The 15,153-nt window shown below is 39.7% G+C and overlaps 1 protein-coding gene across 16 annotated transcripts in view; it reads right to left on the reverse strand.

The window, feature by feature from the left end:
* Positions 1–9,824: 9,824 nt before the first annotated feature.
* Positions 9,825–15,153, reverse strand: part of CELF2 (CUGBP Elav-like family member 2) — a 389,761-nt gene continuing 384,432 nt past the window's right edge. For 10 of the 16 annotated variants that reach the window (XM_004379694.2, XM_023734372.1, XM_023734381.1 and 7 more), the window contains one exon: positions 9,825–14,450. In XM_004379694.2, coding sequence (XP_004379751.1) covers positions 14,323–14,450 — 128 coding nt within the window. In that variant the 3' untranslated portion in view covers positions 9,825–14,322. The remainder of the gene's footprint in view (positions 14,451–15,153) is intronic. The other 6 variants (XM_023734375.1, XM_023734378.1, XM_023734374.1 and 3 more) reach the window with 1 other exon arrangement.

Raw genomic sequence — 15,153 nt, forward strand, 5'->3', positions numbered from 1 at the left:
TTCTTTACAGCTTACCTGTGAACTATTATAATATTATATAATTTTATAATTATAAATTATATAATTATTATATATATTGTATACATAATATCCTCCAAAGAACCAATATCCTCCAAAGAAGTCTCCTGGCCTCTGATATATTTCTCTTCTACTCAGTGTCCACACTGATCCTTCCCTCTGTGGTTGATTTTATTGTGTGTGCTCCTTACTTCCTATAGACTGAAATCCTAAGTCCCTAGTTTGGAATACAGGGCCTTTCACAATCTAATGTGAACCTTGTTTCCAGTATGTCCCCCTCAGTCTTCTAACTCACACTGGATACTTCAGTCAAATCAGGCCCCTCACTTTTTCCCAGCCACGGTGTGCACCTGCCCTATGTCTTTGCTGCAATCATCCTCCACTTTTCTGCTTGATGAAACCCTACTTGCATTCTAGGATTTCTGTCAGTTCTGTTGTGGATTCTTTTCTGAACCTTGACCTTTATAAATATTATCCCTTCCCTTTTCTTGGCTCCAAAGACCTCACTTACTCCTTGTTCAGCAGATAACATATTGTTCATAATTATATACCCTTCTCTCCAACTAGTCTCTGGTGGTCCAGTGGTGCAGTGGTTAACCTTTCGGCTGCTAACCAAAAGGTTACTGGTTCATACCCACCCAGCAGCTCCTGGGGAGAAAGACCTGGTGATCTGCTCCTGTAAAGATTATAGCGTAGAAAAACCTAAGGGGCAGTTCTACTCTGTCACATTGGGTCACTGTGAGTCAGAACTGAATCGATGGTACCTACCAACAACAACAACCAACTAGTCTGTAATCTTATGGACAGATAGGATCTCCAGAATTCTAAGAGGTCAGATTCTTTACTGGTGTTTCCCAAAGTGTGTGTCTTAGACTACTGGTTCTGCTGCATAATAAATATTATATAGTGCTTACTGTGTGTAAGGTACTGTTATAAATATTTTGCATATAGGTAGGTATGGAGCGCTGGTGGCTCAGTGGTTAAGAGCTCAGGCTGCTAACCAAAAGGTCTGCAGTTCAAATCCACTAGCTGCTCCTTGGAAACCCTGTGAGGCAGTTCTGCTGTGCCCTGTAGGGTCACTATGAGTCAGAATCAACTTGATAGCAATGGGTAATCATCATCATCATGTCCGTTTTATAGGTGAAGAAAGTCAGTAGCTTAAACGTTTAAGGTCATATAGCTAATAAGTGGCAGAACCAGGATTCAAACCCAGGCAGTACTGCTCCAAAGTCCATGCTCGGAACCACCACATTATGTTGCCCCGTGGCAAAGTGGTTAAGAGCTCAGGCTGCTAACCAAAAGGTCGGCTGTTCGAATCCACAAGCTGCTGCTTGGAAACCCTGTGGGGCAGTTCTACTCTGGCCTATGGGGTCACTAGGAGTTGGAGTCGACTTGACGGCACACAACAACAGGTTAGTATTATGTGATAAAAAGTCTCAACAACAGATGCACACCTTAGTAAACACTGGGTTAAAGAAAGTTAAATAAGCGGATCTTTATTGCAGGGGCAGAGGCTTCTCAGGGCTTTTACTATGTTAATGTACGTTGTGAATTTCCAAGTAGAAGATATATAGTTTATGGATTGTTCACACCTTCTTGGCTACTAAACCCTATTTTTCCCCATAGATTGTCTTGCAGGTTAATGTCTGTGGAATATAATTTGGAAAACTTTGCTTTAGATCTGTGTTACCAGATTCATACCACACTGTAAATACTAAATTATCCAAATGTTAAACTCGACAGTTGTAATTACATAGGAGTATAATATCTATTTATCACATACTTCAATAAGAGTTATATATATATATATATATATATATATATATTTGTTTGTTTGCTCTAGCCAACTTGAAGGGACCACCTTTCTCACCTTTTCACCCCAGGACCAGGGAAGTTGAGTTGGGAATCTCCTCTTTTCTGAAGCCTGCTCTGCAGAGGGTTGACTCCATGGAAAACAGGTAGGTAATCTCCTATATTTTATTGCTTCTGGACTTCAGTTGATAATAGGCATAGGGGTGTGTCTAGCACTGGAGGAGAGACTAATGGGGGACCATGGTGTTGGAACACATACTCACATGGGACAGGAAGGTGGGTGGAGAGAAAGCTTGTGTGCTAGGGGCCCTGGGAACTACAGGTGGCTGGTGGCTGCACCTTCAGCTCAGCCTTCTGCACCTTCTCATGTCATACCCCCATCCATCATTCCAGCAGATACCCTGTCACCCTTCCAGTCCTCCTTCCCCTAGCCTTATTGTAGTCTTTGATGGGAAGGCTCACAGGAGTTGTTTCAATTCATAGTTTTTAAAGAGATGAAGCTATTGGATAGAACACATTTTTTAGACTGGTAAGAACGTGCCATTGTTGCCCAGTTGGGAAGTACAACTCTTGAGCACACAGGACCACTTTGATCAGCTCTGCCTTTGGTAGAGAGACACTGGGCTGGAGAAGATTTTAGGAACAGCTCCTCTGCCCCCTTCATCCACTGTATTTCATTCTCACCCAGGACAGACTTTTAAGCTCTAGCAGGGGAGAAGCTGAGTGGAGAGGCAGGGCTAGGAAGTCTGGAAGAGCTGTCATCTCTTCAAAGATCTTCAGTACATAATCCTATATGGCCATCAGTGATGATATATTGTCCATTGTGGGGAGAGAATATTTGTCTGGACTATACTCTCTTACCTGTTATAGGGTTTCTCCGTATAATGGCAAGTTCCTGGAGGTAGGGATCATGTATTATTTCTCTTTGCACTCTCAGCCCCTACCAGAGTACCTGTTATGGGGTAGATGCTTAATACATGTCTTTTGAACAAATGAATGAATGGTGGATTATGCACTATCTCCATGGTAGCTACTGATAAGCTGAGACACATTACTAGGATTCAAGTACATTTTCTGGATGGCTGGAACTAAATGGCATTCCAGCAGCATGGATGTTTTGCCTCTTCAAGGCTGTTCTAGTGACTCAGTGGGACTGTACTGCTTGTGGGCTGGTCTAGGCCCCATCCTTCTCCAAGCAGTAATTTGCCAGGGTCCAACAGTAGCTCCAGCTGGGAAAGGGCGTTGACTTTCTTCTAAGGAGTGCTTTAGAATCAGGGAGTTTTATTCATAGTTTTCCACTGAACTCTACTCAGTTCTTTGGCTCCTCTGGTCTCTTTAGATATTAAAATTCTATCTAGAGACAGTTCCCAGACGTAAAATATTCCTGAAAGGGTGCAATACCTAAAATAGAGGCAACTTTAGCTTGAAAGAGATGACAGTTTACCCAAGGTCGTTTGACCTAATTGCAGGAATGGCCTTCCACCCAGAACCTGGTAGCTGATGAGCTAGCTCTGAGGCAGAACCTGCATATTTGGGGCTCAAGAGCAGAAGATCACTCTACCCCCTCTCACCTGTGTCCTAAGCCTCCCATATGACCCTGGACTTTGGCCAAGAAGCCTCCAGTTTCCACCATCCTCAGTCTATCCCACAGCCAGATCTCTCTCCACAAATACTTCTTGAGTGGTTGTCCATTTAATAAGAAGCCCTCTTCTCCAGTCCCAGCGAGATCACCTGTCACTTTTGTTCATTCATGCATCCATCCTTTCATCCATCCATCTATCCATCTGGGGACACAGTGATGAATAGACACAATCACTGCCCTCATAGAGCTCACAGTCTAGTTTGGGAGACAAACATAAACAACACGTAAACAGTGCACGATAAATGGTGAATGTTATGTAGCATTGCAACAAAAGAACTATGGGAGGAATATAGAAGAGGGTAGAGAGACGAGGAAAGAAAAGGGAAGCGTGGAATGACTCCTGAAGACATAGTATTTGCCACAAGGCTTAGGTAATGGTGAACCTCACTCAGAGTTACTCTTGGGGCCGTGGGAACTATAGGTGGCTGGTGGCTGCACCTTCAGTGGTTTTTAATCTTTGTGTTTTAATAGCAAAACCCTACCCCCTCGCTTTTTTAAATTCTACCTGAACCATCAATAAATACAACAAATACAAGCAGATTGTTCTGGGTTAAATTGGGGGTGGAGTGGGGGTGGGGGTCTAGAGTGCTCTTTGCTTGGTTACATCAAGGATTCTGAGCCCTGACCTTTGCTCTTCCCCAGGTGGTCAAAGATATGCAATTCTGATTGTTGCTGAGGCGACAGCTTTGCCTTGATGGACACAGAACCTACAGGCTTGTTACAAATCCACAGGTAATTTTGCCATTCCTGCCTGGAGCCCAAACTAGACAGCTAGGCTTTTCCTTTGTGGAGACGCCTAAACATAATGCTTAGACGTAAGAAGGGGTGAGTTAGAGTGAGGAATTTGTTTCCTTTTCTGAGAATGAAGCTGTTGGACCTTCTGTAGCTGAGGACAGAACTGTGTAGATGTGCTAACTTACCAGGTCGGGTTATCTGTAGTGTACAATTTCTCATAAGGGGAAAAAACTGTTCTGGGACTTGTTAGTGCAGAGATTTCTGCTGGAAGAGCTATGGTTTCTGGTCAGACCTTGTCCACAGTTACCCAGTGAACCGAGGGGGAGCTGTTGAGCTCACTGGAAATGGCTGAGAGGGACACCTAGTAGGAGAAAGTAATATACCCGTCAACAGAGGGTAGCTTAGCTGACCATGTCAGTAGATACTACTACTACTACTACTAACTGGCTGGCCCTTGTTGCGTGCTTACAGTGTGATGGCCCCTGATCTAAGCATTTTATATGTGTTAGTTTAGCTAATCATCATAGCAACACTGTGCGATAGGTATTATTTTTTATCCCATTTACCAAGGAGGAAATCAAGGCACACAGAAGTCACATAGGTAATTAGTGGTAGAGCTAGCATTCAAACTGAGGTAGTCTGACTCCCCCGAGAATGTTCTTAAGCACTTTGCATGCCTTTCACACCAGCTTCATGACAGAAGGACCATCCAGTGTCTCAAAACTGGGGATTCTTATGTGGGGCTTTAACTGTAATTGACCAGTTGCAGACGACATGTTTGTGTGTTTATTTTTCCTTTTTCCTCTTTGAAACGTCCTTCTGACGCAGGCCGGTAGTAGTTGGTGCCAGGCTGCTTTGTTGACCAGTAGACTCCCAGATTTCTGGGTGAAGGCTCAGGTTAAAATATTGTACGGGTTTCCCATAAAGCAACTCCCGCCTGACAAAGACTTTTCATTCTGAGGCTGGATCTCGATCTCCCAGCAAGCAGCCCCTGGCTTGTGGGGCATGCAGTACCACTGAGTTGGAGCTGCAGACCAGACCAAGAGGGGAATATGTTGGTTCCAGTCTTCTGTTTTCATCGAGGCTCAGAGCCCTCCTAGTCATTACTGCCTTGAAGGTATTCTCTTCTAAAAAGGGATCCTTTCTAGCCGTTTGACTGATGTGTGAGGCAAATATTTCCTAGAACGTGTCCATGTGCAGCCAGCTCTTCAAAACCTCAGCCCAGTTCGTGGAGCCTGTAGACTAATGGTTTTCAAAATGTTAACCTTTTTTTTAAACACAACCTGTTCTCCAACATTGCCTAGCTCCAACAGATGCAATCTTCTAGCCCCTTTGATTTTGCTACTTTCCCTGCTCCTTGGCTGTTTGATCCCTCACTTTCACTACGAGTTTTTTTGGTTTGTTCTGTTTTCTGGTGATAAATTTATGAGTTGGAGGTTTGAGGTGGGAGGAAGCAGAAAATGGAATAATAATTTTGGATTATCTGTGGATTTTTCATTAATCATGCTCTCTCTGACCCTCATTACCAGGGATGGCTATGATTTGTTCTGTAAAGGATTTGCAAGTAGAAGAAGTCTAGGAGTTTCTCTTAGAATCAAACATTAAGCAAGAAAAACAAACCTAACATAAAACCCCAAAGCAAAAGAAATCCAACAAAAACATTCTGTTCACACTTAAAGCTTTTAGGAAAAATTTCAAAAATATTCTTTCAAAGGGCCAAGCAGCAGGTCTCCTATTCAAGCTTTGTAACTGTTATAGGATGTCTCTCTCATGTATTGCTTTGAAATCTTACCCTTCTCATCGTGAATGATCAAATACTTTTTCTTGCTTTCTCTCATTTTGCAGTCTTGAATAGAACTACCATTGCTCTCCAGCAGCGTACAGTTCTAGTGTCGCGTCATTCTGGCAAAGCATTTACGCAAACCAGCATTATTCTTGGATCTGTCTTTCTTTTTTGTCTCCTCTCTTCTGAGCCTAAAGAGATCGTATTCAGTAATGCAGTTGGGTTTTCTAGGCTAGGGCAGACTCTGGATGCTTTTCACGGGTCTTTTGGCACTGCAGGGATTGCTGTGTTCTGCCTTCCACAGCACCAGTGCCTCAGCCCTGGGCAGAGATTTGCCATGGTCAACAGCAAGGGGAAAGTTTTCCACGTCTCTTACTAAAATGTACTAGGAATAACCCCCCACTCCATTTTGTTTCCAAAGTCAATTTATTGAATAGTAAGTCATAAAGCCAGTGATATAATTTTAATGAAAAATATCCTGTATCACTTAAGACTTGAAAGAACAAAAATACCCTTAGAAACACTGCTTTGAAAAATAATCACATTAACTTTACACACAACAGAATCCTTTCTTAAGCTTTATTTAAGAAATCGAGTACTATATAGTTCAATATATATAAGACACATCCAGTATTGTGTTCCTGATAGCAAGTGCATAGATTTTGTTAAGATATCATTTTCACTCGATATAAACGTTTCATGGTCACATGAAGATAATATTCCCAGTGATTTTGTCCAAGCATGAGAGGAAAAAACAGAACACAGCAAAAATAGTGAACTACAACAGAGATGAAAAACAAAAACAGCGAATTAGCAGAACAGTCGATTCCTGATAAGTGAATAAGCTGATTGTTCGGTCACAATGTTTTATTCACTTATCAGGAACGATTCACAGTACATTTGTGTTTACTGTGTTTCCTGGCCTGCCAGCTAAGAGCCTGAGCCCATGGACTGCACATAACTGCTGGGGCTTGGCAGACTCATGGCTTCCATCAGCAAGGGAAATGTGACAGTGGTGTAATTTCCCAAGGTGGTCCGTGCGAGGCAAACAGATGCACCTTGCTAACACTGCAGTGGTGTTTTACAGAATCAAAATTGTAAGTAGGAATTTAGGCAGGGACCAACTTTACAGTCGTAAGTGCTTAAGAGAACTAGCTTTTTTGTCCCCTTCTTTGGAGAATTATTGTTTTTGTTGCTTTTTACCAACAACAAAAACTGGCTTTGTGTTTCCCTTCTTTTACTTAGCACAAGTATAATGGATATGTGTATTTATATTAAAAAAAAAAACAAAACTTGCATCTTGCAGAGAATTGATCACCCCTCTCTCCCCCCTTCCCCTCCCTCACGCCCCAACTTAGAGGGGGGAAAAAAAAAGCGACAAGAAAGAAATCACACCCTTTGCCATCTTTCCCCACTAATGTAAGCAGTGGGTTTTCAGAGGCAAACTGATGAAGGCTATGATGAGATTTAAAGCAGAAGTGTTTGTTGGCAGGAAGTCAGCTCCCAGCTGTGCAGGTTTGGAGCTGGTAAGACATCACTGTCACTGAGTGTTCAGCCTGTGGGGGAAAGAGCCTCCTTTCCTCCACCTCATCAGGCCCCTCTATTGTTGAGCCAACTAGAAAATACAATCTGGGGCCAGACAGGCTGCTGAAAACAGAGGGTAAAGGGCCTGAGCACCTACAGGGACAATCTCATTGGCAGCCGGAGGAAGGCTGCCAGGTGCCAGGTCGCCTGAGTCAGAGCTTGTGCGTCTGAAAACTGGAAGGAAAGAGAAAACAGGGAGGAAACACTGATGGAATCTTTTAAGAGCACTTTGAGAGCAATCAGATTCCTGAGCATAAGAGATGGGTAGAAAAGGGAGGAGGGCCTGTGGCTTAAGTTTCAGAGGGCATGTAAGGAATAGTTTTTTTTTCTTTTTGGTAACTAGGGTTGGGGTGATTGCGGGGAGCAAGGCTTTTTCTTCAACATAGGTTCAGCCAGCAGGGAGTGTGTAGATGAATATGGCGTTATTAGTTTTCATTTGGAAGTGGACAATACGCTATGAAGACGTGAGCATGAGAAACTTCACCTCCCAACCTCCCACCCACACCAGACTGAGCAGAACTTCCATTTGAGCACTTGGAAATATTTTTTTCTCCTCCATTAGTTTTAATAATTAAAGCTGCTCCTGGATTCAGTTAGCTCTTAAAAATAATTTAAATTACTTTGCTATACATATCCATTGATTGATGGCAACACATAGACTTAGGTTTAAGTTTAACCCTTTTCACACTTTCTGTTCACCAGGTAAATTTATTTTTTCTTCCCTGTAGGGCTTACTTCTTTTAAAAATGTGATTAGTGTCTAAGAAGAGTTTGACTATAATAACACGCCCTTGAATTCGTGGGTAGTTAGAAGAAACCCCAGGTCTGCTGCATCTCTTCTTAGGTTTCTTAAGGTTATACAGCAGGTTCTTGTATGTTAAGAATGGCATACACATACCCATGAGAGAGGGAGAAGGGGAGGAGGAGGAAGAGGAAGATGAAGAGGTGAGAAGAGAAGGTTAAATTAACCTGTGTTGTCAAAAGACCATAAAAGGTCTTGGCAAATCCAACTCTGTAGGCAGTTATTTCAGTGAACCATAGAAAAAAGTATAAATATTGGAAGCAGTGGTTAAAATGGGCTGTTGTACATAAATCAAAGGTGGCTGGTGTGCAGTTTCCTCTTCCCCCAAATCAGATATTCACTTAGGTGGAATCGACTGTATCTTTTTACACAACATATAGGAAAAAAACAGATACGGAAACAGTGAGGTGTGTAGATGTATTACCAACATATAATGACTACCAACAATACAACACGCAGAGAGAGAAACAAGTATTAGGAAAATGGTTTAATATTGGAGACAGAAGCAAAAAACCGCATCACACAATAACATACGTTACAAAAATAAGTTTGACTGTTTCAACTACACGGTTATGTTCACAATGAGGACAGAAGAGAGTCAGAAAAAACTTTGATCTAAACAGCAAAAAAGCAAACCCCTAAAGTTTTAACTAATACATTTATCCACTTAAAGTGACTGAGTACTTCTAAATCTAATTACCTTATTGTGTAACTGCACAATACAGAATAAAAAGTGAAACTTACCGCTGTATTTTAAGACAAAATTCTAATGCTAGATATAAGCAAAGGGAAAAAAGAAATCAAGCCAAAGTTTTTAATTCTCAAAAGAAAAGCAACTTTCTTTCTGTCAACCAGAAATCAAACTTGAAATCAGTCACTGTCAGGGGGCCCACTAGAGTAAGCCACAGAATTTTCCATTTTTTTTAATCTCCAGTATAAAAAGTTCCACTGGTACAAAATGCGTAAGTACAATCAGTTGTAGAAATAGGAAAGCCTGCGTTTTTTTTTTGTTTTTGGCTCAAATTCCATCAAACAACAAAATCCAAATGCATCAATAAAACAGAAACAATACTCAAATGGTCTTACAGTTTCCACTAGGTTGCATTAACTTTGGCTTTTCTCAGACAATATTTAAAAACTATTTGTAATTCTAAACAAAATGATATTATTAATCTACAAACAACAATTCTCACGGCACAAAAAAACAAATACATTTTTTGTATGACATTATTCAAAAAGGTAATGAAACTACAGGTTTTTTTAAAATTTTATTTCTTCTTGTTAATTAGCACTTAAGATAATAAAAACAAACAGTAAAATGGTTCCAGAGTAGCACAAGCCAAAGAACTATAACCCCTATGGTGAAAGAAAGATGAACTTGTTATGCCTTTGAGGACTGCCATTTTATCACAATTCTCTAGTTTAAAAACGACGATACACTTGATTTGGAAAAAAAAAAAAAAAAAAGCAATTTCCCTGTGTTTTTTCTTCTGGCACAGGCCCTTTGCACCCTTGCAGCTTTTTCCTTTTAATATGAAAAGATAAAGCAAATAAAAGGACAACTTTTCTCTTAGGAGAGTTATCTTTTTGACAGTGAAACAGGCAAAAAAGGAATGGACTTTCCCCCTAAATGTACGGTCTCGGCTGCCTGCAGAATAAGCAACACTCAACTCAAAGTGCCTACCCTGAGCCTCCTATTAACTGCATGCAGTTTCCTCTGGGGGTGATGCAGGTGGGTGAGAGCAAGAGGGCAGGAGAGGGGGTAATTTGCTTTAGTGAAGAAATTGGGGAAAAAAAATTTTGTTTTTGGAGATTTACATAATAAATGAAGATATTCTGAATGAAAATCTAAGAAATTCAATGGTATTCTCTTGTGTTTCTATGTACGTATCTACACACCACCATATATATGAGAGAGACGTGTGTGGTAACTTTTGTTGTTAAGCTGATGGCTGCAGGAAGTACAAAATAGCCCTCAAGGATGAAGGAAGGCCCCAGGAGTAGTAAACACGTGTGAGGATAATACAAATCATTTCATTATAAGTGCATGTGCTATAAGAAGGAAACTTTTTGTTTTTGTTTTTTGCATCATTAGAGGCTAGTCCTTTCCATCCCAGGGCTATCACATCCACACACACATATTAAACTAAACAGGGTGGTGAGGTGGAGAAGGGAGAGGGAAGCCATCCGTTTCTGAACTGTGTTAGAGACAAAGAAGCTTCCAGAGTGGCCTGCTTTCAGGAAGGCTTGAGTTTGTGTTGGGGTTCTAGGGTTTGTCGAAAACCACAAGATATCTACTCATGTAAAGTCAAAGTCAATGTAATATGGCACTTTAAAAAGTGGCAACAGGAACTGGTGCTAGGTATTTGTTCAGTAACTGGGATGAAGAACTGAGTTTTACTTATATGGTCAGTCTCCTTTAAATGCGTTCAATCAAAAATAGGAAAAAAAAGGCAGGAAAAAAGACTACTGGCTAATACCTTCAGATACCTTGCTTATCAGAAATATCCACTGGGGTCAGAGAATTCCCAGCACAATGTCTGATTAGAAACATTATTTAGGAGTACTTAAGAAACAAGTGAAATCCCTCAAAAGACCACCCCACCACAAAGTGGTTTAATTGCAAGGTATATGAAAATATTCTAAACTACAACAGGTAACTAATCCCAAAAGCAAACAGAATTTTTAAGGATTATTTAGGTGCTGAATCTACCTGTCATTCCCCTTAGAGGGCTTACCCAATAAACTGTTTTTAATTAAAACTGAAGAAGGCATTCCAGCAGCACATTAAAAAAAAAAAAAAAAATCCAAAATAATCAAATGTAAAAAAAAAAAAAAAGGAAAAAGAAAAATAGGGTACGGAAATAATTGGAGTGTGTTGAACTATATTTTTTTCCCTTCAGATTTATCCTGTGGAGTTTTTTTCTTTTGGATATCAACCAAGTAGCAGGGCAAAAAAGTAGTGAAAACAAAAACATCCCAAAGAGGAGGAGAAGATATAAACAAACTAAAATGGTGACTGTATAAAAAGTTATCAACATTCTAGACAGCTCTGGGTAGAAAGGGTTAAAAGTTCAAAACTTTCTCACCTTAGAGGTTTCCATATATTATAAAGAAAATACATTGTGAGGTTGCCTTCACAGCATTGATGTGCAGAGGGGTTAAAAAAGTGAGACATGGGCACTTATACAATGTCTTACAAAAAACATCATAGAGAAATAACAAACAATAACAATTTCAGGCAACAAGACCACAGGGTAGCAAGTTAACAAACTTTTTAACCTCTTTTTTTTTTTTTTTTTTTAAATATTAGGGATTTATACAAAACACATAATAAAATACCCATGTTATCAAATTACTTCTCACAAGAAACACACTGAAGCTCTAGGAAGGAAGTACCTTTGGAATTTGGCACTATATATTTTCACTTTTTTTTTTTCTTTAAAAGAAAAAAAAAAAAAAAAAAAGATCACATTTTGCTGAACACAAACACATCTAAATAGTCCACAATTTAAAAAAAGAAGAAAAAGACATCAATGCTTCACAAGCCAACACAAAACTTATTCTGGAATAGGTTTTTTTTTTTTCCTCACATGAAATTTTTTTTAAGCAAACAAGTTTTTATTTTGTTTTTGAAGTTCTTTTCTGTTTTAAGTAAACCAATTCTAAACTTGTCTCATCAACAAAGAACATTAAGACCGTAAGACTCACAATGAAACCACAACTCAGTTCACAGAAGCACCAACGTCACGCGGTTTACAGTGACCCTTCTCCTGTACATCGGAACAGTATAAAATATAGGTAATTTCATGTGCATTAAACCATGGATTGTCTAACTGTGAGTCAGTTCAGCAAAAGGTGACACAAATAGGTAGCATTTGCCCCAAAACAGGGTAAATATTTTCTTATGCTAATCTACAAAAAGTGGTTCTATATATATATCTTAATGAGAAAGTGAGCCACCTAAAATGGCCTTATCAAAAAACTTTACACTGCCTGAAAAATGTAAAAACTATTACAGACCTCTAGAGACTTAAAATCAGACAGTTTTTTTTTTTTTCTCAAACTGTTTTTGGAAGTAGTCTGTTAGAAACCAACATTCTGTGTCCCTGGACACATATTGCTATTGTTACCAGTGACCGGGAAGAATGCCAATCCCTGTATAATACTTTCAAGTCTGTTTTATGAAAAGAAAAAAGAAAGAAAGAAAAAAAAAAGAACGAAACATTTTTGCCACAGGTTTTGTTCCTATAATTAATTTGTCTAATAATAAATTTCAGTCTTGCATGAATGCAGCAATGTTTTTCACATTGACTTCCCAGAATTCATAGCTAGATGAGGTCACATGCAAATTTCAAAGGTCAAACTAGATCAAAGGTCAGTAGGAGAACCAAATATGATGTGAGGTCAGAAAGACATCAGAAACAATGACGGGACGATGAAACTTTTTTTGAGACGCCACAGGGACATGCTAGGCAAACGATGAACTAACAGGCATGAAGATGTCTAGGGAAAAAACAAGGAAGAGTAAAAAGTTACACAGAATCTATGCAGCAGCAACAAAATCACTTTTAAGGGTGCAGAAGAAAAACTAATTAATGCAAATCTTAGGTCATTAGGGAGTCTACGAGCCATTCACGTAATTTGCATTTCTTACAGTCTTTATCCACAGCACAATGAAACCCCAAGGGAATCCATCCAGAGAGAGTGAGAGGGGATGGATTCAGGGTGTTTTGGGGTGAGGGACTGGCAAGGGACAGGGAGAGGATCCAGTTTCAACAAATGTAACATATGGGGAAAGTCAGACAACCGAACTTTAAACTAGATAATGGAAGTTACAAACAAAATAATCAGACAGATACAAACAACAAGAGGAGAAAGCATGAACTTTAGGTCTAGGGTTCAACGGTGAAAAAAAGCCCATTCCTAGAACAATTCCTCTAGAGACTACTTCAAAAGGATCTAGCTAGCACAGAGAACTGCTCTTTAGGTATCCAATAAGTTAACAATAGGCAATAAATAACTTCCATTATTTCTGAGGCAGTAAAAATTTTGTATAAAAATAGAAATGCTTTTTTTACAAATAAAATTTACAGGCCTGTGGCTTTCTTTTTTATTTATGTATTATTTATGTATTCTTTATTATTATTAAATTTATCTTTCAAGAAACATCAAGTATTTTCACTCATTTTTATTTTATTTTTAAACCCTGTAGCTTTAAGAAACAGATCTCTAAATCTTTTTTTTTTTTTACATTAATCCTTTCTAAAAACTAAAACAACAAAATAGACAACCAGTGTATTAATCTGACCAATAAATGTCATGTTTCTTTGAACCCTAAAATAAAATCCTACTTCTTAAAACAAACCAATGTAGTGGAAAGACGTTTTGTTTGTTTTGAGTAAGTGCTTCTCCTGGCTTTTCTCTCACCCTAGGCCACCACATTAACCTCTAAACAGCTGGTGCCCTCCTCATGGTGTGGGCGGCCCAGACAAGGAGGGGTGGATTCTCCAGGCAGTGCATTCAGGGCATCAGTGGTTTCAGAGTTAAAATTGCACATTAGCGTTCGTTTGCCTTTTAAATTCTTAAGATGTCATTTATTTGTCTATGTGTATTTTTCTTTAAAAAAAGCAAAATACAAAACAAAACAAATATTAAAAAAAAAAAAAAGTAAAAGGAGATTCAAATCGCAAAACAGAGGAGAATACAGTGGCACAACTGGAGAAGGAATTTACTTGATAAAAACAAGGGAGCCCAAGTTTTAATTATGGCGAACTGGGTGGGAGGAATGGGTAGGGGGATGGAGGCCTTAATGTAAAAATAACCGTCTCTCTTGGTAAAAGTTGGCAATGTGGTCCTCCTCTGCCTTCCCTGTGGAAAACAGGCTGGCTCGTGGGACTTACCCTAAGAAAGCTAAAACAAGAGCAGGGAGCCTCTGGGATTAAGATCAGTAAGGTTTGCTGTCGTTTTTGGAGCGCTTCAGCTGGACCTTCAAGCGTTTCATGCCGATCTGAAAGCCATTCATAGCCTGGATAGCAGCTTGTGCAGAGACAGGATTGTCGTAGCTAACAAAACCTGGAAAACATGAATGGGAAGCAGGGAGGGCGGGAATCAAGATGGAGAGGAAGCAAAGGGTTAGAAAAGGGAGACCAGGGCTTCATGGGATAACTGGCATAGCATAACTGGAAATTTTAAGTGGTATGTGGCAATCTCATGGTCTCAGTTCAACTCTACTAAGTTTATTGTGTGCCTACAGGACATGTTTTAGGGGCAAAATTGGAAATGTTCACTGAAAAGCAGTGAAAAAGTGAGCTGGATTACTAATTTGGTATCATGTATAACAACTCCACCCGCCCCCCACCCCCAGGTTAAAATCTCAAACTTAGTTGAGTGAATTTAGTCTTTTTATTTACTGATTTCAGTCAAACCCATTTATATCTAAAATCTCTTAGACTCCTTCCAGAAGGAGCCCTAGGTACATAAGAAAGCATTGCTCATATAAGCAATGGTATAAATATTCTGGGGCTGGAAGGGCCCCTAGGGGGTCGCCAACAGGGGTTCTACATATATTCACAGACTAAGCTCACACCTGCTCAGGGTCAGTAAATCAACTTTAGAATAACTTATTCTTGATTTTTAACATTTTGGGGTTATTACTGAGAGGAACCCATAGAAATTCTGGGCTTTTTTCTGAATCTTAGTTTCTATTTTTAAAGCACCAGTGAATTCAACAGAATGGAAATGACTACCTTGTACTCCAAGAGATCTTGGGGGAAAA

The sequence above is a fragment of the Trichechus manatus genome, unplaced genomic scaffold (assembly GCF_000243295.1).
Source record: "Trichechus manatus latirostris isolate Lorelei unplaced genomic scaffold, TriManLat1.0 scaffold00067, whole genome shotgun sequence".
Taxonomy (NCBI): Eukaryota; Metazoa; Chordata; class Mammalia; order Sirenia; family Trichechidae; genus Trichechus; species Trichechus manatus.